General features: G+C 40.7%; 1 protein-coding gene across 6 annotated transcripts in view; it reads right to left on the bottom strand.

The window, feature by feature from the left end:
* Positions 1–1098: 1098 nt before the first annotated feature.
* Positions 1099–26786, bottom strand: part of CTTN (cortactin) — a 29321-nt gene continuing 3633 nt past the window's right edge. The window contains exons 2-17 of one of the 6 annotated variants that reach the window (XM_054068010.1): positions 26309–26392; positions 25801–25874; positions 24294–24423; positions 20752–20862; positions 19981–20035; positions 19363–19473; positions 18409–18519; positions 17693–17803; positions 16346–16456; positions 14570–14625; positions 13465–13534; positions 12802–12950; positions 4522–4611; positions 4239–4428; positions 3408–3479; positions 1099–2836 (exon numbers count right to left, since the gene is read on the bottom strand). In XM_054068010.1, coding sequence (XP_053923985.1) covers positions 2700–2836; positions 3408–3479; positions 4239–4428; positions 4522–4611; positions 12802–12950; positions 13465–13534; positions 14570–14625; positions 16346–16456; positions 17693–17803; positions 18409–18519; positions 19363–19473; positions 19981–20035; positions 20752–20862; positions 24294–24423; positions 25801–25874; positions 26309–26392 — 1662 coding nt within the window. In that variant the 3' untranslated portion in view covers positions 1099–2699. The remainder of the gene's footprint in view (positions 2837–3407; positions 3480–4238; positions 4429–4521; positions 4612–12801; positions 12951–13464; positions 13535–14569; positions 14626–16345; positions 16457–17692; positions 17804–18408; positions 18520–19362; positions 19474–19980; positions 20036–20751; positions 20863–24293; positions 24424–25800; positions 25875–26308; positions 26393–26786) is intronic. The other 5 variants (XM_054068011.1, XM_054068012.1, XM_054068014.1 and 2 more) reach the window with 5 other exon arrangements.

The raw sequence follows: 26786 nt of genomic DNA, 5'->3' as shown, positions 1-26786 counted from the left end.
GGTTGTGGCAACCAGGGCTTGTTTTCCTTTGAGAAAGCAGTTCTCATCCTCAGACCCTGCAGCCATACCCCACACACCTGGACCCAAAAAACATCAGAAAGCCTTTGTGTGGCACTATCCTACCTGCTCAGGCTCCCTTGCCAGCCCTGCCTTACCACTGGGTCAAGCCCAAGGAGAGGTCAAGCCCACCAAGAAGCTCATCGCCCACACCGGTCCCCTCCGATCTGCCTTGAACAGCGTAAAGCTTTAATAACCCCTCCGTCCAGCCCAGAACGCCGGCTTGCGTGTGCACGTTTTCTTAAGCTGCGTGTTTTTAAGTTACCTGCTAAAGCAATGTTTGTCATGCATTGGAATTCTGGACTAGTGGAGGTGAGCTCCAAAGCTCTGGGCTTCCTGTTAATACATTAGCATTAAAGAAGATTCAGAAAAAGGGCGTTATAATTTTCTTTCTTAGCACTCCCAGCAGTGCATCGCTAAGTATCAAATTCTCAGAATAGTTCAGGATAAGAAACCAAAAGGCTTGCTTAGACAGCAAGGCAGCACCTCTCTGCAGCCAAGGCTCACAGGAACAAAGCTTTGGGAAGCACCAGACCTAAGGATCCCTGTCACGAACAAGAGCGGAACAGCTTTAAAGGGATGTAAAAGTTTATTTGACTGTAACTGATGGCTGTCTTTTCAAGAATGGTAAATGTCCTGCAGCCATCAGAATTCCCAAAAGCCAGGAGTGCCCTTCTCACCAAAACCACAGCTCACTGGTATTTTCAGAATTTAAGAGGCACATAAAATAAAAGGCAAAACATGATCCTGATGCTAAGAAAAACCCTATCTCACCTTTAAGTTCACACCAAGCCTAATTATGATCTAAATATTTCCATATGAGAGAAAACGTAAAAGATAAAGCAAGTGGATTTCTGAGGAAGGGAAGCGTGTGGAACACAGCAGCAGCCTAGAAGAATCTAGGTGCCCTCCACAACAGCACCAAGCATTACGCAGCGGCTATCTGTACATGTCAAGGTGGTCCCAGATAAGCTTGAAACAAAATAAACCATCAGTAACAGATCAACAAAGTAATTTAAAAACACAAAAATATTCCATGCAAATGGTTCAAAAAGTTTATTGAATATTTAATTTACAAAAATCATATCCCTATGAGGTGTTCTATGCAAAATTGGATAAAATAAACTGCATATAAAACCCAACCCTAGTAATGCAAATACAACACAGAAATGAGACCATGAAAAGGAGAAAAAAAAATATAATCATGACACACATAACATTCATTACAGATTGTCCCGACCACCCAAGAATTGGTTCAACGTGATGCCTTCTTCCTAAATACATTTTACCATTTTATAAAGGACTTCTATATTGTGTTGGTCCAAATTTACAGTTTATAAAAGTTCTTTGCATTCTTTCTGAACTACTACACCAGTTCTGCCATTCCCATTTTGATCAGAAGGTGGAAACAGACAGTACATACACTGAACACGTACACTATTAAATGCAATTTGCTATCTTTGGTAGGGACCCTAAATCTGCAGTGAGTCAGCTTTCCTCAAAGATAAGAGTGTCAGTTTTAGTTTTGGCAAAGAACAGGTTTAATTCTGTTGTTCAGCAGAACGTTACTGGCAGTTTCTGATGAACAAATAGAAAGTCATCTCTCGGTTTAAAAATGGAGATAATTTATATGGGTTTTAAATCTAATTACTTGTATTAACATTCCTTGACTAAAATATGGTTATTTAAAATGTCATTACTGCACAGCAAGCCATTCCTTGTATGAACAAAGGATGTATTGCACACAGAACACAACTGCAGTTCCATCCTGCCTTTTTTTCTCCCAATGAGACTATTCCTGCAGGTTGTCACACAGATTGGGATGCCATTTTCCCTTTGAACAAGTAGGAACCTTGCTGAGTGACTCAACACTTGTACAGTAACTTTTACAAGTTTTTCCTGCGAAAAAGGAGGGTAAAACAAAAAGTAAAGAAATTCAGGATAGTCAGTGCTCAAGTCTGCAGCCCTCCTTTGGGTTAACATGGACAGGAAGAGCAGGATTGGAGCTGGGGGGTGGGAATCAATGCAAGAATCAAGGAACTTCACTTTAAAAGAGAAGGAAAAAGTAACCAGACTGTTTCCTTCCTAATATTAATATTCCATAAATATTGGACAGTATCTGATTAACTGCCATTAGCTGCAACTTTCAAGCATCCTCTTTGCTTTGTCACGCACTACTGAAGAGGAAAGAAAAAAATATGCACCTGCCCAATCTTCCCCACTCCCCTGTAGTGGAAATGCAAATAACCTGCACAGCCATGATTTTCTTAGCTGAAAACATTTAGTGGAAGACTAACTAGACTTAAACACTAAGTAAATCTGTTCACTTATGAGTAAAACATGCAATATTACGACAGACAGCTAATCGTCCTCAAAAAGGCTTTTTATGACAATTGCTAATTTGGCAGAGAAGAAACGTTTCCAAACGCACGAAAATAATTTTAAGAGCCTTAGTGAAGAACATAGTTACAATATATTAGCAATTTCTGTGGCATAAACATTTTAAAAAGCATCAGCAAAGTATTAAATATAAAAGCCATATGTATATACCCCTCCATCCTCAGAAAAGCATCATGATTTGTAGTGTATTAAGTCAGATTTATTGACTGGGGAATTAAGGCATAACCAGTAGACAATAGTCTTTATTGTCTCAGCTCCACATAATTCGCAGGGAACAATCCGTATCGGCCTTTGCAGACACCTCTCCACCAGCCGTCATCAATCATTTCTATGTTTGTGATGATGTCATCTGGGTCAAAGGAAATCTCGTCATCACCCGCTGGAGAGAGAGTTAAAGAGGCTCAGCGTTCACACGGGCACAGTCCACACTACAACCTCACCTATCAACCCACCACGCTAAAAATAACTCAGACACTCCACCACCCTCCTCTCCTATCAGGGCATGTGAAATGTGACAGTCTGTAAAGACAAATGCTTTCCCATGCTCTGCAGTGATGAGGTAGTCGGTTCTTACCTACTGCATTTGGGGTGCGTTTCTAACTTAGAATAACATTTCATACTTAACACACCAAGAACCACTTTACTGTCCTGATTTCTCGTCAGAATTAACCAGTCAAGATTTTAAACAACATGCGCCAAGAGTTTAAGAAGAGTGTTAACATTTGGTAGAAAAGATTTTTAAAATTCCCACCATTTCCAGAAACAGTGGCTAGCACTTTTCGGAAGTGTCTCAATGCTATTGCTAAGTCACTGAATTCTTAATTCTCCCTTTCTTGATTTTCATACATTACTAAAAGAGCCTACAAGATCAAAGGCAGAAGAAACATTCGGACTTATCCATAAGGAACTGTATTTTCAAAGACAGGGTTAAAAACAAGGGCTTTTCTTACCAGCTTGATAATCATAAAGGGCTATGGCTGTAATTCCAAGTTCATTTTCATATTCATCATATGTATTTTCTTCTTAGAGAGACAAAGAGAGAAAGAAGAAACAAATTAAAAGCATGAGGCACACTGCCTATCACCCCTAGTTGTTTTCTGTGGTGTTCCTCCTTTAATTCTACTCCCAACCCAAATAGGAAGCAGCGAACAAACTACGCAGGCTTTTGTACCTTCTGAAATGGATGTTTTTTCCCTCAATCACACACAATTAAAGCCTGAAAGGAAGCATTCACATGTAGGCATTTAATACCATATAAAATAAAACGAATCAGCACTGTAGCACATTTGTAAAATGTAAAAATCACTGAGCCCAAGATCCATGTCTAAGACAATACCCTGTTAAGGGATGCAAGTTGGGGGGAAAAGAGCACAGAATACATCACTTGAATATCAAAGTTCAAGAACTGTTGACAGAATTTTTTGCTTGGTAAGCCAGCACTGGCTCAACACACATTTAATCTTCATTTCTGGGCTTTCTTCTCAATCTGAGCTGTGTTACACACGGTGGAAATGGTTACCCCTGTGTTTCTTTTTGAAATGCCACCCTAAAGAGCACTGTAATTATTCCAATATCATCTCACAAAAGTGAAGTAATTTCAACCTTGCTCTAGCCATACCTTTTTCTAATTAAACTTTCTTGGTGGAGAACTTAAGTCATCTCATCAGACTAAGACTTCAGAAAACTAGGACAGTGTACTATCAGCACAACTATTCATTAAGTCATTGCCCAAGGAAATCATCTCTCTCTTAAAGGGTTTCATATCAGAAACACCACTCTACCTGCTTGGTAATGGTCTCCTGCCCCTGCCACTTCATAGACAGTCTCTGGTTCATATTCTGCCTCTCGCTGACTCACTGCTTCCTGGTACTCTGACTCTGCAGCTTTGTAACCGGGCTCTGGCTCACGTGCAGCTGAATACGTTGCGCTGGAATTCTTGTAGGCAGACTCTGCTTCATAGGAAACTGCATCCTGCATAAACACAGGTGAGGTTTGTCAGGGTTTTGTAAAAAGTTTCCCACATTTAGTATCAAAAACCAAGTACTGAAAGTGATTCTAACCAACCTCGTAGACTGGGCTTGAGGGTGTCTTCTGCTCAGCTGGCTGTGCGGCAGGAGATGGCGGTGGAGTTTGGGTTTTCGCTTTAGCTTGTTCCTTAATTGAAGAGAAAGAAAAACTTGAGTGCAGTTTAATGACTGATGTCATGACCCTGAACAAGAAACACCCCTCCAGTAAGAAAGACAGGCAGCATATTCTGAAATAAACTGATGTGAGCAGAGGCAAAAGAGGACTGAACTGGCTGGATCATTAGATCTGCCTGGAGGTTTAGACTGGCTGTGCAGTAAAGCCTCGGAAATACAGCAAAGCAGAAGAGAAAAAAGTGAAGCAAGCAAAACCTCACAGTACGTATGCATACATGTGTTTATGAGTACCCAGTGTTCTTTGGCACGATTCCATAGGAGCTGCAGGGTTTCTGTGTTCAATATATTCGTTCTATTCATTAGCTGGTTGGGCCTCACGTCCCATTTTACCCTAAGTTAAAGAAGCTTGCATGTCCTAATTATACAACTGATAAATTATGATTATATTATTCAATGAGAAATGATCCTGCAAGCTCTTGCAGGTCTGCCAAACACTTGCCAAGGCAACAGACTGAATACTTCAGACCAAATGAAGTCCTATATATTGATAATGACGGATTCAAATGTTCAGAAAGGTTACAAATATAAGCAGTTTTGCTGTTCTATTCTGCAACACAAAGAACGTGGTTCTGAATCAAGTGTTCTGGCATTCAAGTACATCACGCTGTGCCATCCCACCTGCGAATCAGAGGGCAAATCCACAACCATTAGAAAGCCATTCATTAGGAAGCCAGGATACCAGAGAGCAAGAAATGTTACGCTGTTTGCACAACTTGACAAAAAAAAAGACTGCAAGATAACTATTTCATTTTGCCTCTCTTTACCATAGGGAAAAAGAAAACTGTGGACACAGGGCCAAACTTCCCTCTTTGCTGCAAAAAAGAAGAATATTATGGGAGACTGTGCACTAAGTCCATCAAGCCGTAATTTCCCCAAGGATTCTCAGGAGAAACTGTAGTCCAGAGATGAAGAACCTCACATAAAAAATTCCTCCTTTCCTTTGTTTGTCACAGCTGAGGAAAAATAACTCTAACAAAGAAAGCAAAGCGTGTCTTGAGAACTGAGGCAGCTTTGAAGACAATTCAAAGCTTAGTGCTATGCTGTCTGCAAAAAATCTGTCTTGAAGCAAACAGTCGTCCCTCACTTTTAACTCCTATGCTGCAGATAAGGAAGCACCAGCAAAGTGTTTATGAGAAGTCAGGTTTACATTTGGGGGCAAATCAAGTAGTATCAATCCACTAAAAAGGTAACAGTTTGAATAATTTGTCCTAGGAAATTAATTTGTGCAATGCAGGCTAGTAGTAATTAGGTAGTATGACTAATTTAGGTAGTCATAAAACATGTAAATTGTATGGTCCCTGTTAGGCTGAGTTTCTTCCACAATGAAAAACTCCATGTGAAAGAGCATCCTGCCTTGTTCTCCAAGGTAGCAGAGGCTAGTGAAATCATGGGGCAGCTGTCGATTCAAATCAGCAGTTAAAGAAGAGCTCCCCGAACAGCCTATGGCTATATGACATATGTGAAAAGCAAACCAGAAGAAGGATTACCAGTAGAAAAGGTTCTTGAAGGAATGCAGTCCATATGTACATTCCCATTGTGGGAGTATGTATGCCCACGTACTTACTTAAAGCAAGAGAACTTTCTGTCTGTGCAAGGAAGTTCACTTCAAGAAATAAAATTCACTTAAGTCAAAGTCCATCCCCGCCCTTACAGTATCTGTGGCTGGTGTGCTGATACCCCTCCTCTTTTCATGCTCAGCTTGCAAGGGAGAGGCAGCACACCCAGTGCCATTTCAGCTTCTCCTTAACCTCATCCTCCATCAGTGCTACAGAACCCCATAATTAACCATGGAGATGTTCAGTCTGGAAGAACATTAATCATCTGGTTATGGTAAGATTTAAATACCATCTTTGGGAAAAAAATTTCAAATGTGTCCAGGCAACAGAATCTTTGATGAAGCACAAGAAAAATCAAACATAACAGTTTGAATTTAACCCACAGTTCCAGCAAAAATAACAGTAAAGAAAGTCAGTCATTTTTAAGACAGGAGGAGGGGGGGGGGGAGAAAAAAAAACACGTAACAGTTCAATGACTCATGAGAACCTGTATTACTACATTTAAAGCCTTCTGGAGGACTGTTTCCTCAGCAGGAGGAAACCTCAATGAAAAGCTGAAATGAGTAACAAAAACCTAAATTCACCACCCTTCATCCACAGATCTTACTTACGAGCACATAATCGCCCAAAATGAATGGCAAGAGAGCTAACTGAGAAGCTGAACCTCTTCCCCCACTCAGCCCAGACTACAAACCCATGCAATGGCAGGAATTACTGAGCAGAAAGCCTAACTACTTCAGCAAGATACAGATGATCATCTCCTCCTCCTCACTGGCTAAAAGAAAAAGCCTCCAATTGGCTTGGAAGAGGAATAGTCTATAATAGAGAGCCATTCAGCATCCATAGCATGAAGTGATTGTTTCAAGATATGGATAACCATGACAGACAAACTGTTACAAAGGTCAAACAGAGAGTTGAAGAACTCATACAAAGGCAAAGAAGGCCCAGTACCAAAATGCACAAGCCACTCTGGAACAATGAGAGCGAACAGGATGATGCCTTGCACTAACCACAGCACTTCATGGCAGAGATACCTGGACAAACACAGACACCAGTCCACTTGGCCAATCTCAGCACTGAACCTAAGACCAAGCCTGAACACAAACTTCTCCAAAAAACAAGCATTGATACTTTCTGTGTCAGCTGTGCAATCTTTCAACAAATTCACATGGCCACCAGAGCATATTTCCCACTTCTCACTGAGGACTGCAAGGCAGTTCTTCTACCAGAGCTGAAGGACTGACACGTGAACTTTTAGAGTCCTGGTTCTCCCCACACCTATCATTTAGGGCAACTGCTGCCTCAAGGGAACAGAGGATCTCTTCTGAACCATTTTATGCTGTCATCACTCAGAATCAAAGCAGGAAAGCTCTGTCCTCCAAGTGGACCAGATCTCCAGAGCACTGGAACATAGTTGCTGCTCCTTGTAAAAACACAACTGCGGTGCAATGAAATCACATGGTATTTTAGAACATACTGATAATCCCTACTTGTCAAGACAGAGGGAGCATAAAGGGCATGCCCTTGGAGACATGGCTGCCACCACGTGAAGTATCCCCCTGCACCTTGAGGAACATCAACCTGATTGCAGCAAAGGTGCAGAGCAAAAAACATACATAACTACAGAAAAGATCAGTATGAGTTATCAGTTGCCAAATGTCCCAGGGGAGAGGCACTTTCTTAGGTAGTTGCCTAAGAGGTGAAGCACTCTTCTATCCCGGGATCTTGCAAGAGAACGCTTACCATCAGAGAGTTAGTAGTTGCTCTGTGATAACTAGTCAAGTTTTTTACTTCAAAACTCTCACTGAAAGACTCAGCTGTTTAAGCATGGACTGCACTGCTTCCAAGGACTGATCTGTGAATTCCCTAGGAAAAGCCAAATCAAAGTGAGGAAGCAGCAGTCCCTGGCTGAGGAGTGCTGCCTAGGAAGTACCACCAGCATCTTGGAGGTGACTTGAGAAGCTTCAGACTAACTGAGAAGCCCTAACGTTGTCTGAAAATGAAGCGAAGTAGTGATAATGGAATGGAGTTACTGCCCGGTGAAAATATGCACCTCAGAGTAAAATATGAAAGAGCAGGACAAATGCTGAGGAAGTCCATTTTCCTCTGGGATTGATCCTTCTTAGCAATTCTCAGCAGTACCTGGAAGCAAGGGCTGTCCAAAGTGACCTCATGTATGCAGAATGGCCTTATTAACAATGCGACACTTGTGATTATCCATCAATCTATACCACAGTTCTTCCTTGCTTGGCGAATTGTAAATTTATCTACTAAATTACATCCTTCAAAGATAACAATGCTGCTTGCTGAAGTCACAAGTCCTAATACTGTTTAGATCAAATCTGCTGACAGAGAAAAACAAGGGAGAAAAGGGAGATTTCCTGAAGGAAGAGTGAAGCGGTGCTTTCAAGAACATTATTACTCTCAAGGTTGTGTCTATCCAAAAAGAGTATTCATTCCCATTCTTCATCGCCCCATGGAACTGATCCCAGAGCTGAGAGACTACAGCTCTTTGATGAGAGTTGCAGTGTTGGTGGCAAGAACAAGGGAGGATAAGGCATGAAAAATCACTTTGTTAGGGCAACAACCAGGTGCTAGACCTACATAATGATGACACATAAGCTTAAACTCATTGAAACGTGCTACGTTCAGGAGCAGAGGACAGCCTGGCAATAGTAACAGGAACTATGGGGTTACCAGCCGAACAGCTACACCACAAGAAGGTGCTGAGACATGCTGATAGCATTTTGGTGTGTCTCTGAGTGAGCATGTGCTGAGGCATTCAACTTCTCTCATCTGAAGAGCTCCCAGAGCAACTGTACAGACTGGATGCATTTCAGCTTTATCGCTCTGAGAAAGGGGAACCAATTGATTCTTCTCAAGGCAAACATTCAACTTTTCTCTGTATGGCTCAGTGCTGGAGGCTGGTGCCAGTGCTGAGGAAGACAGACAGCAACCCCAGGTGACTAACAGAGTGGCACCCCTGGAGCAGCCTTGCTGACCTTACCAAACAGAAAAGACTGATTCCCAACTTCAGCTCTTTATTTCTTCTTCTCCTTTCTTCTTCTCCAAGCTTTAAGAGGGTGGTAGATGCTGTGTTAAAGGTGCAACCTGTTTTTCTCCAGGACAGTAAAGAAACCCAAAGAGTGGTTGGGGGAAGGTATTACAAGTCCACAAAGTACAGAGGGATGAAAGGCAGCATTAGAAAACACCACTCATACACAAAGATGAACTCCCATTCATCCTGTGATACATATATAGAGTGAACATATGCTCACACTGTACATCTTGAAGCCATAAGGCCAGAGACATGATAAGCGGAAAGGAAAGGAAAGGAAAGGAAAGGAAAGGAAAGGAAAGGAAAGGAAAGGAAAGGAAAGGAAAGGAAAGGAAAGGAAAGGAAAGGAAAGGAAAGGAAAGGAAAGGAAAGGAAAGGAAAGGAAAGGAAAGGAAAGGAAAGGAAAGGAAAGGAAAGGAAAGGAAAGGCAGCAATCACTTTAGATGTGGAAACTTGATTTATCCTATCAAGCTAGAATTTCATGGATTTCAAATAGAACTCAAAAGGAAGCTAGTGGTTTTCAGAAGTCAAACTATACACAAGATAAATGAACCATGCAGTTGCAGCACAGCAAAACTAAAGAGCTGCTTCAGTAGAAGCACTGGCCTGCACACTTGTGAACGGCAGCTAAGCCAAACGATTGAACTGGACAGAGGAACTGATTTGGGTTAACTAGATGTTTTCTTTGTTAGGGTTAATTTTCCACTATAGTCACTGTGTGACTATGCAGATACTTCGATGACATATAGAATAAGATGCCTATAGGAAAGATGGCGCCAGACTTTTAGCACGGCCTGTTGAGACAGGACAAGGAGTAATGGTTTTAAACTACGGGAGGGGAGATTTAACCTGGATATAAAGAAGACATTTTTTACAATAAGGGTGGTGAAACACTGGCACAGGTTGCCCAGGGAAGTAGTGGAGGCCCCATTCCTGAAAATATTCAAGGTCAGGTTGGATGAGGCTCTGAGCAACTTGATCTGGTTAAAGATGTTCCCGCTCCTGCAGGGAGGTTGGACTAGATGACCAAGGTCCCTTGTGACTCAAAGCATTCAAGGATTCTATGATTCTATGAAGGTGGCTCAGGAGTGCTGTCACTTGTAGCCATGCTGGTTTAGGCCAGCTTAGTTAATGTGACGTAATGTGCTGTTTCACTCAAGTGTTCTCCTTAGTTTAGGAAGATTAGAATGAGGTTACTGTAAACCTATCACGTGTTCAGTTTTTCACAAGTGCAAAACCAAATTATTTACACCAAGTCTAAATTTGTGATGAATTAGACCATACTGATAGAACAGGATGAACACCACACCCTGACAACCTGTAGCAGCATCCTGCTAAGGGGAAGTATCTACCACATCTGAGAAACCAGTCTGCCTCATTTGTTGTTAGGCAAAAGACCAAACAGATCTGATAAACCATCTGACATTCTTTCCTGGATTCCAGATGTCTCACAGAGGATGCTGAGACAAATTCATATGCAAGAAGATTTATTAGTGGGGTCTGCAGTTGGTGGCATACATTGGCTCTAACAATGAAAGATACTTTCAGCAGAAAATTAAAACAAAAGAGGAGAAATGCAGAGAAAAAGAAGGAAATAGGACAACTCCCCCACAGCCAGCCAGGAAGAGCAGTGACACGGGTCTCAGAGAAGCATTCTCCTCTGAGAGGGTCTCTTCAGCGTAGCAAGTGGCAACGGTGAAGATGATGAGGAGGACCATTTTACCCGTGCATCTCCTTGAGTACTACATACTTTTCATCACGACCTGCTCAATCTCCCTACCGGTTATTCCTACTTGGGACACTACAAGCACTAGTCGGAGCATGCTACTTCGACATCAGAATTACGTACTGCTTGTCTGTTAAGTCTCATAGCACATATATGACTAAGTAGCATTTATTCAGAAAGTAAAAGAATTGTCTATTCTCTGTCCTATCCTTCGTCTTCTCTAGTATAAACTAACATCTGTAAAACAAGTAGTGAAGGAGAAGGGGAAAAGAGGGACTGTTCTTATGCCAGCATCAATTTCTTCCCACTCCCTGCCATAATATCAGGGTTTACAAGTGTAAGGCCATGAAATCAGAACAACAGCATGGGACAACCAGGGAAACTGCCAGAGCCTCTGGACAAACAGTACTTCTGCAGTTTACATGAAAGGTTACACAGCTGCTTACAGCAGTCCCTCAGGATCACCGATGATCAGGCACCTCAGGCATTGTGTAACAAAGCAAAAGAACAAGACATGAAGGACAAGTTACTATTAACACACCAGTCCTTCCATTTCAGCAGCAGAGTGTCACCAAATATGCAAATCCTATCGAGCAGATAAGACGTAGCTTCTGACTACACATTTCCTGGAATTATTTTGCTTATGAATAACACAAAAAATGATGAAGCTTTTAACCACGTCAATGCTAAACTACTTTTCCTAACTCCTGAACTATGTTTCAGTTAACATCTGGAGGATTATTTTGCCTGATTTCATGTGTGCGCGCTATGCCAGTGGGTGATACCACCTCAATTTTCATAAAATTATTGAATCATGGAATGGTTTGGATTGGAAGGGACCTCAAAGATCATCCCGTTCCACTCCCCTGCCATGGGCAGGGACACCTCCCTCTCCAGGTTGCTCAAGGTCCCATCCAACCCGGCCTTGAACACCTCCAAGGAGGGGGTAGCCACAAATTCCCTGAGCAACCTGGGCCAGTGTGTCACCACCCTCATCGTGAAGAATTTATTCCTAATGACTAATCTAAATCTTCCCCCTTCCAATTTAAAGACATTCCCCCTTGTCCTATCACTATATGCCCTTGTAAGAAGTCCCTCCCTAGCTTTCATGTAGCCCTCCTTTATGTACTGGAAGGCTGCTATAATGTCTCCCTGGAGCCTTCTCTTCTCCAGACTGAACATCCCCAACTCTCTTAGCCTGCCCTCACAGAAGAAGTGCTCAAGACCTCCTCTGGACCAACAGTTCCATATCCTTCTTATGTTGGGGATTCCAGAAGTGGACACTGTACTCCAGCTGGGGTCTCACAAGAGCAGTGAACTTTCACAATATCAATTCCAAAACAACAGCATCATCAGCTATCACCATGGTATTAAACTTCTTGAACAAGCATTCACATAAAGCCTTTCAGGGACCATACGTTTCTCCCCTTGTGAGCTTCTCTGTGCCCAAGGGAATCCGGTATTACCAAGAGGCAGAAGTGCAGCAGGAAAAGGGCAGGCTGAAAAGACTAGCGTTCAAGACTAGTACATATATTTGGAGACAAGCTAAATAAAAAATTATGCATTTTTAAGTGTCAGCCTATCACCCTATCTGATGTCTGATACACTTATGGTTCATGCTGATAGATGGCTGGAGTTGCAAACAGGTAAAGCACAGGTACAAGCACAGGCATACAGAGAAAGAGCTTTAGAGCCGAGCTAGAAAGAAGGAAAGTAACTTTTCTTAAAAGATTCTCTTTTCTCTCAACACTGCATTGAAGCAGACTAGACACACTGCTCAACGGGGATCTAAATCTTACTAACCTCCAGTTTCCTTCGAGCCTCCTCCTGTTCTTGTTTCTCCCTGGCCATTCTTTGTGCTCTCTCAGCTTCTGCCTTTCTTCGGTCTTCCTGCTCTTTTTCCTTGGCTAGGTTTTCAAAGTTCGCTCGGATGCTGCTTGTTTTATTAGCAACTGCAACATTTCAAAAAAATTAAAAGGTTGCTGTTTATGGTTCTGTATAAAGGTAGCATGGAATGAGTTTTTGGTACAAATTCCTGCTAGGATTGAACATGTTTCTGCTTTTCTTCTCCCTGATCTCATAGCCAACTCAGAAAAATCCTTGTATCTCTCCTTCCCCCTCCAGACCTCTTGTGCACCATCTTTCTCTTACATAAAAAGCCCTAAATCACTTCTCCCTCCTCCCCTTCATGGCACAGTCTCCACCACTCCGCTGCCCTACTCAGTCTGTTCTCCACTGTAATGCCTTCTGTTCCTCAATTCTGATGACCGTCAAGGATAAAACAAAAACCCAAACCCCAACAAACTTGACAATCTCTAAAGAGGAGAGAGTAGTTGAGGTTACTAGAGACCTGCAAATACAGCAGTTCCCCCTAGATGATTCTTACTTAGCACTACTACATTGACAATATCCTGGTCTTTTGAACATGATCACCTCCAAAGAAAGGATTTGGGGCCAACGTCTTACCGGCTTCTATTGGCTTGGTCTTCTGATAAGTTGATGTTGGTTTCTCAATATCTTCAAAAGTTGCTGCATTCTATCAGTAAGGAGAAAAAGAGTACACTTAAAACCCACAAATTCTTTAAGATATTCAGACAGCTTCAGTCTATGACATTTTATTGTGATATTGCCCCTATGGCTTTTTTCAGAACACCAAAATACACTCACTAGGAATCAAAATTTGTCAAATAGAATAATCCTTTTTGTAAGTCAAACTACGCAAGAATTAATCTTCAGGAACATATGAAAATCTTCTCAATTAAAAAAATGTAGTTTATGAACAGATGACTCATCAGAACTAAAATTAAGTGATGTCCTAAACATTTGTTCTGCAGCTGTTGCTGTTCTAATCCACACCGTGCAGGATTTCTACCAAGGTAAAACCATCCAGTGCCCTTAAAAAAGCAGACACCGTTAAAACAGAGGTAGTATTTCGAGAACAGTATTCAAAACCTGAGGAGCGGTGTAAATGAATGGTCTTGTGTCCTGAAGCCACAAGTAAAATAATCCTACAGACTTTCAAACTTATCTACTTTCTCACTTTTAAATGTCCTACATAAAGCTGAGAGTAAATTTATTCAGCAGATAAAGCTCAGCGAGGACTTTTTCATCTTCTAACTCTTTAAATTTAAAAATGGTAGAAAGGGGGTATCAGCTGCCCTATCTTTCACTGTTACAGATTTTCCTGAAGAGTTGGTCGCTGATAAGTAAAGTGCACGAAATTGGCAAAACATATTTTAAGCAGTCCACTAAAAGGATACCCTCAAGAAGCATTAGCTAGTTGTTAAAAGTCATGATTGAAATCGCAGAACTAATGGATTTTCTCATTCTTTCATATAAATTTTGCTATTCTATTTCCACGCTTCAATTGTCCCTATTTGAATACGTATACTACACATGTACACTCATACACGTGTGTATAAACTGGCATCAGCTCTGTGTACATAAACTTCTCCAGACTACTGTTAGACTGGAGAAGTACACAGAAGTAAAGAGCTGAACACTACAGATCTAACAGGACTATTTTGCATTCATACAAGCTATTTAATCATGGGTCTTTCAAGCAATTTACCTTATCCATCCGATCTTTCTGTACACCATACTTCCCACCAAATCCTTTCGAATAATCTAAAAGCAGGATAAAAAGGTTAGAGTAGGGAGTTTGTTGTCCCTCCCACCTTTCTGCCAAATGCAAATAGCCACTTCAGATGCAAATAGCCATTTCAGCTGCATGCAGAGATACAGTGACAGCCGCCAAAGAAAATGCAACTTGGTTTTTGATGCAGAAAGGATACATAACTGCAAGAGCCTTCAGGTACACCAGCAGATGACAGACTGTGGGCCACATGCATTCTCTGAGTAAACATTAAGCTGAGGACTGATAAGGTATCAAGCAAGGAATAAGGGATGAGCCCTTCTAATGCATCACTTCTGTAACACAGCCTTTCACAGCACCAATTCTTAGCCCTCTGCAGTAATCGTATAACCTAAGCCATTTTGCTTTGCTCAAAAGAGCGATATCCAGTCTTCGGTGACCACAGAGGTGTTTTTATCTCTTTAACTTGGTAAATTCCGTGAATGGCAGGAAAATATAACAAATTCCTCATTCCAGTGGATTTAGTTGTGATACTCAACTGATGAACAATAAAATCATTGGCAATAACTCCTGCTCTACATATGGAAAGGGGTATTTCCACAAGACAGCAACAACTGACTGCCCCAGAAATGGGGTGGCCATGCTGTTCTGTGCCACTCCTCAGCTGCACACTCTTAGTCTCATCCGATGCTGACTCTAGCAGTTGCTATATTCCAAAATCAGTTTACTCACTAGTGGTATTAAGAAGAAAGCAAACCAACCCTAACAAGAGTAGCTTTCTGCTCTTTCTGGTGAGTTGTACTCAGAGAAATGTCTGACAAGCACCAGAGCCAGCACAACAGAAGCAGCAAGAGTGTGTGGCTGGAGAAACACCTCCTTCTGGCAGCAGGGAGCTGTAGGAACGGGCCCTTTAGACTCTGTAGATGGACAGGCTTTCCTATACGTTCCTGGAACACAATTACAATTATTCTTTCTCCTTACAGCCCCAAAACCACTCAGGTCTCATAGCCAGCTATTCTAGTGTTTGTGCTTGGGCTCTGCTAAGGCACATCTGACGCTCTAAAAGTTTCAACTGGTATCACTGTAGCACAGAAAAATATTTGCTATAAGAATGAACAACCTCATTTTCTTCAGCTTTGTATGTATTTTCAGCCAGAATAAATATACTACACTTACATTTTCCTGATCCAGACTTCTCACTTTAAGATAACGGAAAACCAGGAATTCATGGTTTGTACCCCAACTATTTCACAATGAATAAAGAGAGCATTATAACAGTATTTGTTCATCCAAGAACAAACATCCCCTACTTCTTGTTTTAAAAATTACAATCACTTTAAAATGATTTTGCCACTGCTTGTTAACGGTTACATGCATGGTTCTTATCTGAATATTTTTCCACCAATTGATCTAGGCAAAACTCATATTTAGACTGAATCTAAAACTGGTAAGCACGAAGTGATTAACATCATACTACTAATAATGTTGTTATTACCCCACTGCATGTATAGCTACCAACTAAATGCATAATGTTGTTGAACTGTTATTTAAACATTGGATATCTGTTTTCTGAATATAGGCTTGCTTTATGTAACATTTTAAGAATAAAATGGAAGAACATCGCTAGATCACGTAGGAAGAGAAGCGCAAGAAAGTATCTGCACATTACTAGCATCAATTGACTTAGAGAACTATTTGAGACTGTGTGAGAAGTGGCTGCACTGTTAAGAAAGTAACAAGTGAAAACGGTGCCTTGTTGAGATTCATGCTTGGCTAGTTTCTCCTTGTAATCAAACCCCACAGCAGATGGGTCCTGCCTTTCTGTCTGTACACCAAATTTCCCTCCGAAACCACTCTTATAGTCTGAAAAAGCCACATGTAATAAATTAAAATGAAAGGAGGAAAATAAAGAAGTTTAGTTAGAGACACTCAAAATAATTTTTGCAATATTTTCAATTACCAATAATTTTGGAGGGTGAAAAAAAAAATCTCAATACACTTTAGCAAGAGTAGATTCAAAAGAAGTTTCCACTTGAGATTAGGAAGAGGTCAACATGATTTATCAGACGTAAGAACACCAACTCTGAAGTCACAGAAAAAAAGCACTTCTCAACATTTTTCATACATACTGCATGATGCACTTGCATTTCATCAGCATTATGAACACAAACACACACATAGTATGTTCACCAAACCAAACCACCACACAAAAGGATACAAGAGAGTAAAATCATCTTTCTTCATCAGTGTGGTTAACATTTGTAACTAGAGATCTGACTTTTAGGGAGGTGTTACAATCTACAGGGATTCACCTCCAGGTATTCCTACACAGCTTTTAAAGAAATAAGGGACATTCCTGCTGATGCACAGCCTGCGGGGAAAAAAGCTCTCAGCTAAGAGCAATGACCATTCCCTACCACTGCCTTGGAACAGCCATTTTAATATACGGTATAAAATAGAGGCACAAAAAAAGTAGGGTTCCGGTACTACTCTCACAACAAGTCTGCTGGAACATCCAACAGGACAATATCCTGAGGATCACTTTTAATCTCTTGAATTTTTTTAAAAAATAAAATAAAAATAAAAAATTAAATTAATTCCTTTAAGTTAAGAGTGCTGAGAGGCAGAGTGCTGGGGAGAAAAATGTTGTTTTGCAATTTTTCTTCTTGGTTCCAGTATTTCATAGGAATAACAACCTCACAGGCAATGAGAAAGGATAGCATTAGATATTAGATCTCTCCTGCATGAAAATAGGGGTATACATTAACAGAAATGAGAAAAGGGAGATTATCTGTGGAAAGTACAAAGAAATTGCTAATTTATGGTGCTAATCCAAGCCACCTGCAGACTCATAAAGCTTCTCCAGTGAGAATTTATCACTAAGTCTGAACTTTCAGGAACTCAGTATCAGATGTTTTAAACTTGCTTTGCAGACACCAGTGCAATCAATACACAGCAACCGTTCAAACATAAAAAAGGAGGCTCATGTCAGATAGTGTAAGGCTGTGGCCAAAGATGCCAAGGGAGGAAGGTTCATACAGGGAAAAGACAAAATAAGGGAAGTGAGAAGGAACAGCAAAGAACTGTGAACTGATATACCTTTCTGAGATTCATGCAGTTGCACTTTCTCCTGGTGATCCCAGCCAAGTGCACATTTGTCTTGTCTGTCTGTCTGCACACCAAACTTGCCTCCAAAGCCTTTTACATAATCTGCATGAATGAAGTTTCAGAAAACATTATTGCAATTTATTACTGTAAACATCATTTAATCAAAAAGCAGTAACATGTTATGGGATAGGCTGCCCTGTCACTGCCGTTACTATCTTTCACTCTTTTTCCCTCCTGCTACACTACCTCAACAGAGGGGAAGGATAGCCATTCGGTAACTCGAGGATCACAATTCAAGGAAGCACCACAAATTCAATAAAGGTTACAGCACACAGGCCAAATAATATTCAAAGATCTGAAGAATCTGATGCACCTTCCACCTAGAGCCATATAACACACACATATATATACACAACATAGCCATATAAACAATGAGGGACTTAATACTGCCTCTGAATATCACAGATTTGTGCAAGTGCAAATTTATTTCAATAACATCCATAAGGACATAAGGTCCCTCGGAAATCAGACTGTGAAACTTGCAGACAGTTTACAATGCCTTCCTTTTCATTTAAGGGAAACAAAATACCGCGTACACAAAAGTGAAATACACATTTACCACTAAAGAAACCCAGACAAAATATTTTTTTCCCAGGATTCAAAGGCTGATTGGTTTCAACTAGTATTTTTAAATAAATAATAAAAACCTTTCTGTGATTCATGTTTTTCCGTTTTGCCTTGATATTCAAAGCCAACAGCACTTTTGTCCACTTTGTCCTTGTCAACACCATATTTACCACCAAAGCCCTTGGAATAATCTAGAGATAAGAGTGAAGAATTTTGTTTGTAAGCGTTCAATAACAAAATACTATCTTGAAAAATTGTGATAATCAGACTTGCTACTATTTGATTACATATTAAAAAAAGCACTGACATCCCTAGTTAATCTATTCCAGAGACCAAAGCCATAAATTCTTCGGAATGCATTCTCTCAGGACAGAAAATAAAATAGCATCATATGCAATTCAACTGCTGGCAATATCTGCAGTTCTCCTACTTGACTCCTTGATAAAGCTCTTAAGACACTTATAGCAAACTTCAAAAAACATGTCAGCAACAGCCTGGAAGCTTTTAAACACACATCTCCTTCTTCTCTTCAGTATTTCTAAAGTGCCAGCATTTCTTTGAGATAAACAGGAAACAGATGGCACAAACGTCAAAATTTTTCAATAAAATGCTTGATTTTTGAGCAGATATCCCTGGAAACCTGATTAGCAGCACAATGTTAACTCTAAACACAACTACCTCTGATAAAGGTTTTAATCTACAAAAAGCTGATTCTTCTAGAAATGTTTCTCTGTTGTGGTAAAACTGCTCAGTACTTTCACCTACAGCTTTTCAAAAGATGTTGTGAAAACCCTCCAGACAAACCTATGTGCCCTGCTCCCGAGTAACGGCAGCTGGATCATCAGTTTAAACCAGTCAAAACCTATGTTTTAGGTTTCTTTTTCAGAAGTCAATGTTTTCAGCAACATGAATTTTATTCAATGTTAACTTTCAGCAGGAGTGCAACAGATGTAAAAACTTAGTATTTTACAACACTGCCTATCATGAATGCCTACTATGTCAGAGTATGAACCCACCAACACGTGTATACTCACCCTTCTGGGACTCGTGTTTCTCAGTTTTACCCTGGTAATCAAACCCTACAGCACTCTTGTCCACTCTGTCAGCCTGTACTCCATATTTGCCACCAAAACCACTAGAGTAGTCTGTATGGAGAGTAAAGCACAATAAAAGTGAAATGAAGAAGCTTTTAATGGAAATACCATATCCTAGCAACTGAGGGGGGAAGAAAAGTTATTTTAGAACTGTAATAATACTCTTTAGCACACAAAATTAAGTTTACTTTTACACAGAGAAAATAAGACAGGCAACAGTCCCATAGTTTATGACAGTTCCTCTTAAATTTACTCCCTATTTCTAATAGGATAGAATACAGTGAAGAACAACTCCTAGTCTTTATATATCTATATATTTCAACCTCACTTCTAAATGAGAAATAAGACTTATGACAACAGGCTATTTCCTTGTCTTAAAATCTCATGAAACTGCTTCAAAATTCATTTTTTCTCTTCCACTCAAACCCTTCAATGTTCACCTCACTGAGAACATCATTTTGAGGCCTCATTGAACAAGGTCTTTTACAAACATTAAAAGACTAGAGATCTATTCTACTATTTATAAAAAGCATGTGGCTACAGAGGCGACCAATTTACCTTTCTGGGAGGCATGCTTCTCAGTCTTCCCCTGATACTCAAACCCAACAGCTGACTGGAAGAAAAATAAAAATGCAGGTGTGACAAAGAGGTAGGTATTAGCAGAAAAACTGTGTCCTTCTATGGATAAATAGCACAGAAAGTTCCTCTATCTTTCCATACTGCTCTGACCTTCTTGATCAGGAATATAACCTACTTAATTTATAGGCTACACTTATTTACATAATAATTTAGTACATGTATTCATGGCAAGGGCTTTTGTCAAAACCCTTTTGTCAAACCCCTTGCCAAAGCAAACAGTAGTGGCGATGTACTCTAGTCCTGCCATGTTCAGGAATTCAGTGCAACAGGAATTCAATGCTTCCATGCAGGAGTTGTTAAACAGTCTTGGAACAGGATGCCAATTATCCTTACTCAGTAGCTCATGTTGCAATACAGGAAGAACCATTCCCAAATCCCTCCTCCTCCTGTAGCATTTATACTGATTTTAATCTCATCAAAGAACACAGTCTGGCTAAAAGGCATACTTTAACATCTCTTTGCAGTTTTCTTTTCAACTCATCTCAATTTCCCATGAGAGTTTTTATATGTTTCGCTTTAAACAGAAATTTATCTCCCTAGCAGTGAGTGCTAGTTTACTGCTAAACTTTGAATACAGCAAGGAGAGGTGACCACACCAGCAGATTCAGGTATCGGAATATTTCAGTTGTAGATACAAAATGCTAAATTCACCTACACTGAGTAGCTGCAGTATGAGATGAAATCACTTACCTGGTCAACTCTATCGGTTTGTACTCCAAACTTGCCACCAAACCCTTTCACCGAATCCACTTGGGAGCAATGTTTGGAAAGCTTGGACTGATATTCGTGTCCAACAGCTGACTAAAAGAAAGTGTTAAGTTTAGACAGCAGTTCTATACAGTTCTGTATGTAACAGAAAACACTGTATGATGTAACTTGAGGATAAATCTTTTTTATAAACATGCATCACTGCACTCTTCCTGTTGAAACTAACTTCCCTGGAAATTGCTACTCACTTGAGAAGGCTCTACAAGACTTTGGGTAGCACTGCCGCTGTGCTACCACTACAGCCTGGGCAAGAGAAGTGCCAAGAAAGCAGTGACTGAATTTTATGAAGACCTCTTTACATTCTGGATTTTTATTTACTTCAAAACCACAGGAATTAAAACAAGGAAGATACAGACAGAATCTTGACAGTGTTCATGTAGAATTTAAAACACGGATTAGTTCCAGATAAAATACAGAGCCCTATATTTAGGTCCATAACTACAGTTCTGATTAAGCTGGTATTAGATCGCAACCAAATGCATACAGTTCTGGTTTAGCTGGTATTAGATTGCAACCAAATACAACTACAGCTAGGTTTTCCACTGACATTCTTTTAAGGAAGCACCCTCATTTTTTGCATAAATAAAAATCAGGCATCTTCTCTCTACGCTTTCTCCTCACTTGTCAAATGGCATCACAACATGAACCAGTGTATCCACGTCAAGACAGAGCTCTGCATGCTACAGACATCCCAGCCCCACAGTCTCCCATTTGAGCCTGTCCCTGGAACTCAAGCTGAACACAGAAGTCAAGGCACAGTTACACTGCACTGTGACTGCCTTCAGGTAAGACAGAAGGATATGTAATTACACACCTGAAAGTATAACCAGAGAGCATTTGCTACTGTTACATTAATCTAGTGTCAAGATAGTCTTTTAGATCCTGGAATCGATGCTAAAGCACAACACCTATATAACAGCCAAAAAAAATATGTCTTTTTTCTTTTCCAGCACCAAATCTAAGTGCTGGCCAGAGCAACTTGTGATTTGCCACTTTATCATTAGAATCTATTGCCCAAATGCATACAATTCCCACCAGAGGCAGAAAGAGAAAACCCTATAACCTGCTACACATGGCCACATCCAGAACAAGAGGCTGCACGCTGTGACCAGCACCTCTCTAGACTCACCACCACCACCACCTGCAGCACCACAGGTCCCAGCACCAGGTCCTGTGGATGAGGCAGTCAGAATCTGCGGCTGCAGCATAGCCCCCTCCAAGGAGCTGCCCCAAGCTCCAACCTCTGAGAATGAGAAACTAAGTTATCAAGAATAGGACACCACCTTAACTTAGAAGCAATATAAGAGCTCCTTTCTTTTCCTGACTGGAACAGTCATGCTCTTGTTCATTTCTGTAGTAGAATAGATGTTAAATGTGACAGAAAAGGCCTCCACCTCCCTTTCTTCTTCCTGTCACCCATTACATTTATGGAATACATGACGCTCTGAAAATCATAGGTTTTCTGTGGTTTTTACACACTCTTTCTTTTGTTATACCAGTTGATGCAGGTGAAGTTCAAGTATGTTGTTATGTCTATGTGATATCAGAACTTTCTTCATTTCTTTGACTACCAAGCATTACAACATACCTCTTTTTAGGAAATACATACAAAAAGGGTTTACTTGGAAATCTGTATTTCAGAGTAAAGTGCCTTCCTAATTCCTCAGCACAATGCTCTGCTACATTTTAAATCGTCTATGGAGGTCTGGCATACAGAATGATTTAACTGTTCATTTTAAGTCAGCATCAAGCTTTTGTCTTAAGTGCAGCAAACACCAATACCATCAACCACATTGCAGCAACACTCGCTCACTTCACGTGGGTCAAGTCTTAATGTCAGCACCCCTGCAGAGAGTCACAGAGACCTGCACAGGAGAGCTTGTGATGATATGGTTCTAAAACTACAGTTATAAGGAAGAAAGCTTTATTAAAAAGTTATTAACATCTCCTTCCACCAGAATCACTCAGACAAACATGATGATTGTGTTTTTCCTGCTGATTAATTGGGGCCTACAGGAAACAGTACTCATTTTTGTTTCTTTTTGCCCATGGACACAAGTGAGGGATTAACTGCTGACACTGCTGAGAGCCACACAGCTGCAGAACAAAGTAAGAAAATAATCATTCTTATTCAGGAAACAGTTTGGCTCTTATTTTAACAGGAAGCACCTAGCCAGAAGTTGATGTGCCTGTCTATCACACAGCTAATGGAATTACATTAAGAATTATCACTGCTTTTGTTAAGAGTGTAACTCAAACAGCCATCAAGTCCTTACATAAAACATTACCATCTCACTGAAGTAGAATGATGTTTTAGATTACCTGTCACTGTTCACTGCTTTTTAGGAGAGCTGCCTTCTAATTTAATAGAAGCAGCATACCTTTTTCTTTATTCTTTGGCAACTCCTATATGCCCAGAAGAGCTGGCACAGCATCAGAACAGGAAAAAAAAATACTAGATTTATTCATGTATGAAGTAGCTCCTTCATTTAGTAAAATACATCTAGAAACCCAAATCTTGACTCCAGGGGAATCCACCCAGGATATAAGAAAGTAGACTTGTTCCACATGAAATAAAAGCATGTGGGCCCACTGCACATCCCAGAAATTCTCCTCCTTCACAGATTCCTAATTTGCCACTTCAAATACTTGTTCCTGATGCTTCAAGTGCTTTAGTTCAGTTCTTTCTGTAGGAGCATCTTGATTTCATTAGAGGACAGAGCGTGAGGGCCTGACAGATTTGGGTAACAGCGGTTACAAGTGTTCTTGTTACAGCACTGTAAGTGACGCTTCTGCCCTCAAAATGAGCCACCGCTGTACATAGAATCAGAGAATAATTTGGTTTGGAAGAGACATTAAAGATCATCCAGTTCCAACCCACTTCCCACTGGATCAGGCTGCCCAAGGCCCATCCAATCCAGCCTTGAACACCTCCAGGGATAGGGCAGCCACAGCTTCCCTGGGCAACCTGTGCCAGTGCCTCATCACTCCCATAGGGAAGAAATTCCTCCTTATGTCTAGTCTAAATCTGCCCCTCTCCAGTTTATACCCATTGCCCCTTGTCCTATCGCTACAAGACTTTGTAAACAGCCCCTCCCCAGCTTTCTTGTAGCCCTTTTAGGCAGTGGAAGGTCACTATAAGATCTCCTCTGAGCCTTTTCTTCTCCAGGCTGAACAACCCCAACTCCCTCAGCCTGTCCTCGTATGGGAGGTGCTCCAGCCCTCTGATCACCCCTGCAGACCTCCTCTGGACCTGTTAGAACAGCTTCAAATCCTTCTTATGTTGATGATTCCAGAACTGGACACAATACTCCAGATGAGATGCCATGATCTGAGCTTTTATGACTCTGGACCTAGCTGGAACAACTCTGCACCTCTAACAAGCTTAACTCACATATATAGTTGTGCTGGCCACAGGAAAGGCAAGGCTTATACCATCATCCCAGGGAAGCATTCATACTTACTTTATCCATGCGATCTTGTTCAACACCAAATTTCCCTCCATAGCCATGGGAAGCTTTTGGTCCTGTTTCAAGCTCCTTCTCTTTGAGGGTCTGGTGTTCTTGGAATACATTCTCTCTCAGCTGATGAATACTTTAAAGACAGATAATTAAGCAGCAGGGTTTACTAAGACAGTTTCAGAAGTTAACTTCAAAAAGATGCAAAATAAAAAGATGATAAAAATACGGGTGATAGAAGTTGGACAACTTGTATTTTTCAAGCCCTTCCCATTTTTTCAGTGCAGAAAGCACTTCATCTTATCCTGAGAAACAGAATTTACTCCACTGCAAAGCACTATCTGGAAAACAGAGAACCAGGACGAAAGCGTTGCTTTTAAGACTAACATGGAAACGTATTTTGCTATTTGAACAATGAATCACACAGAATTTTTATGTACTTGAAACATACTTTCTTCTCAAATTCTAATTTAAAATTCTTTCCAACACTTTTTATTTAGATGGCAACTTTTCAGAATAGAGATCATCTCTCTTATCATACTGTCCCTATGGTAACGGGACCCTAATTCTAACTGAGCATTTTGGACACAAATGTAATGCAAAATAAGGATGCACAGAGACGGGCACCTCCTTTTCTCCAAGTGTTCTCTTGTAATATGGAGGAACTGAGCTTTCGGTAGTGCAGGCTACATACAAGATGGACAAACCAAGATGGTAGTTTGCACCTTAAAACACTTCCCACCTGAGTTTAAAGCTTCCTCAGGTGTCATTCAGCCAGGAGGCATCCTCACTGCACTTCGAGTAGGGCAGAATAAAATTGAGCCCTGAAGTAAGCCACATAGTTCAGTTTCTTTCCATTTGCAACACTGATCATATGATTCCTAGCTTTATACCACAAGGGCTGATGTCCCAGAGACACAAAAGCAAAAGCAAAATGAACATCACAATCACAGATCTCCTAAAGTAGCTTTAAAGTTAAGTCTTAGACATACTTCATAAGAAATCTGAGATTCACAAGATAGTTCATTTCTGTCTCACGTAGTCCTCTGTGATTCATTCATTTGCTTTTCTGTCAAAGGGTTCAACTTGTTACTTTGCAGAATTTTTTATGAGTTTGATAGCAGTTTTGTAAACAAAGCCTAAGAATTATGGGACCAAATGTATCCTTAAAGTACCAAACTGGGGCTGCTCAGATGACCCAACAGAAACTTCTCCCCTGGCAGAACTGGCTATTGCACAAAACCAGAACAAAGATGCTTTCCAGACACAGAGAGGCAGAAGAAGTAACGTTTCCAGTTGCAAAGAAAGATTTAAGAGTCTCTGCACTATAATTCTGAGCTCAATTTCGGATCTGAGGATGACGACACATCTGAAAGACCAGCAATCTGGCAAATAATCACTCTTCTACAGAGACACTTGTTTTAATTATGAAGATACAAGTAACTAAGAACATGAGCTGATTAGGCCGCTTGGGATTGTGACTATTAATAAATTTGAAAGAGAACTGTTTTACTTGATGTGCTCTTGATGGCCGGATCCTTGCACAGTTTTAGCTCCCCAGCGCTGTTCTTTCTCACTCACATCGTTCTGTGAAGGACACACATGAAAAGAGTTAAAACCCCGAAGACATGACTAGTTATCTGCACTTCAGAGTCCACAGCAAAAGCCTTCAGCTGTTGGCGAGATCAGAGAAGTCAGAAAAGCAGTCAAAACCACCTTATCTTCTGCTGTGAGCCCTGTGCTTTGTCTACTGTTGAAATGCACAGAGCACATATTCAGCCCAAGAAGCTGCTGCTTATTGACACACACCTCTTCTGTACAGACTTTCCTTCAGCACCCAGCTCAGACAAAGTAGCTTTGTCAGTCACTCACAGGTACAAACCCTTACAAACCCCTTCCCCTTACAGGAATACGCTTCTGTCAGTTCATTTTGCTGAGATGTAGCCCCCACCCTGAAGAAATACCCTTTACTGTGTTAGGTAACACACTTCTGCTGAATCACTGGAATTCAAAAGTCATACCACAAAATCAGGATCTGTCTCCCAGTCATCTGCTCCGTCATCCTGACTGACAGAAATGGTGTGGCCCGCAGTAGCCTTCCACATCTGCAAAACCATCAGAAGAAGCAATGTCACACTTTGGTTACAGGTCATTTTATATTACATACAAGCTGATGGAGATGCAATCCAAAATTCCCAATACAACATGTTATTTAAGCTGTATTTGCTGTGAAAGCAGATTTAACCATTAGCTGTCTTCTCAAGCTGGATTGAAAAACCCTTTTAAGTTTTCCTACTGGCACCACAAAAAGGTTAGGAGCAATTGCTGACACAATTTCAAAGAGAACAAGGAAGTCTTTCCTCGCTCACATTAATGTGTGTTGTCTTCATTCATTGCACTGAAAGACTCCTCTTCAAATAGGTCTCCAAACCAGCATCCACTTCCGAAGACTGTCACTATTTCTAGATCTCATGCACATATTTAATGTCTAAAGAATAG

Source organism: Cuculus canorus, chromosome 5 (genome assembly GCF_017976375.1).
Source record: "Cuculus canorus isolate bCucCan1 chromosome 5, bCucCan1.pri, whole genome shotgun sequence".
NCBI classification, from domain to species: domain Eukaryota; kingdom Metazoa; phylum Chordata; class Aves; order Cuculiformes; family Cuculidae; genus Cuculus; species Cuculus canorus.
This window is presented reverse-complemented; position numbering and strand designations above follow the sequence as displayed.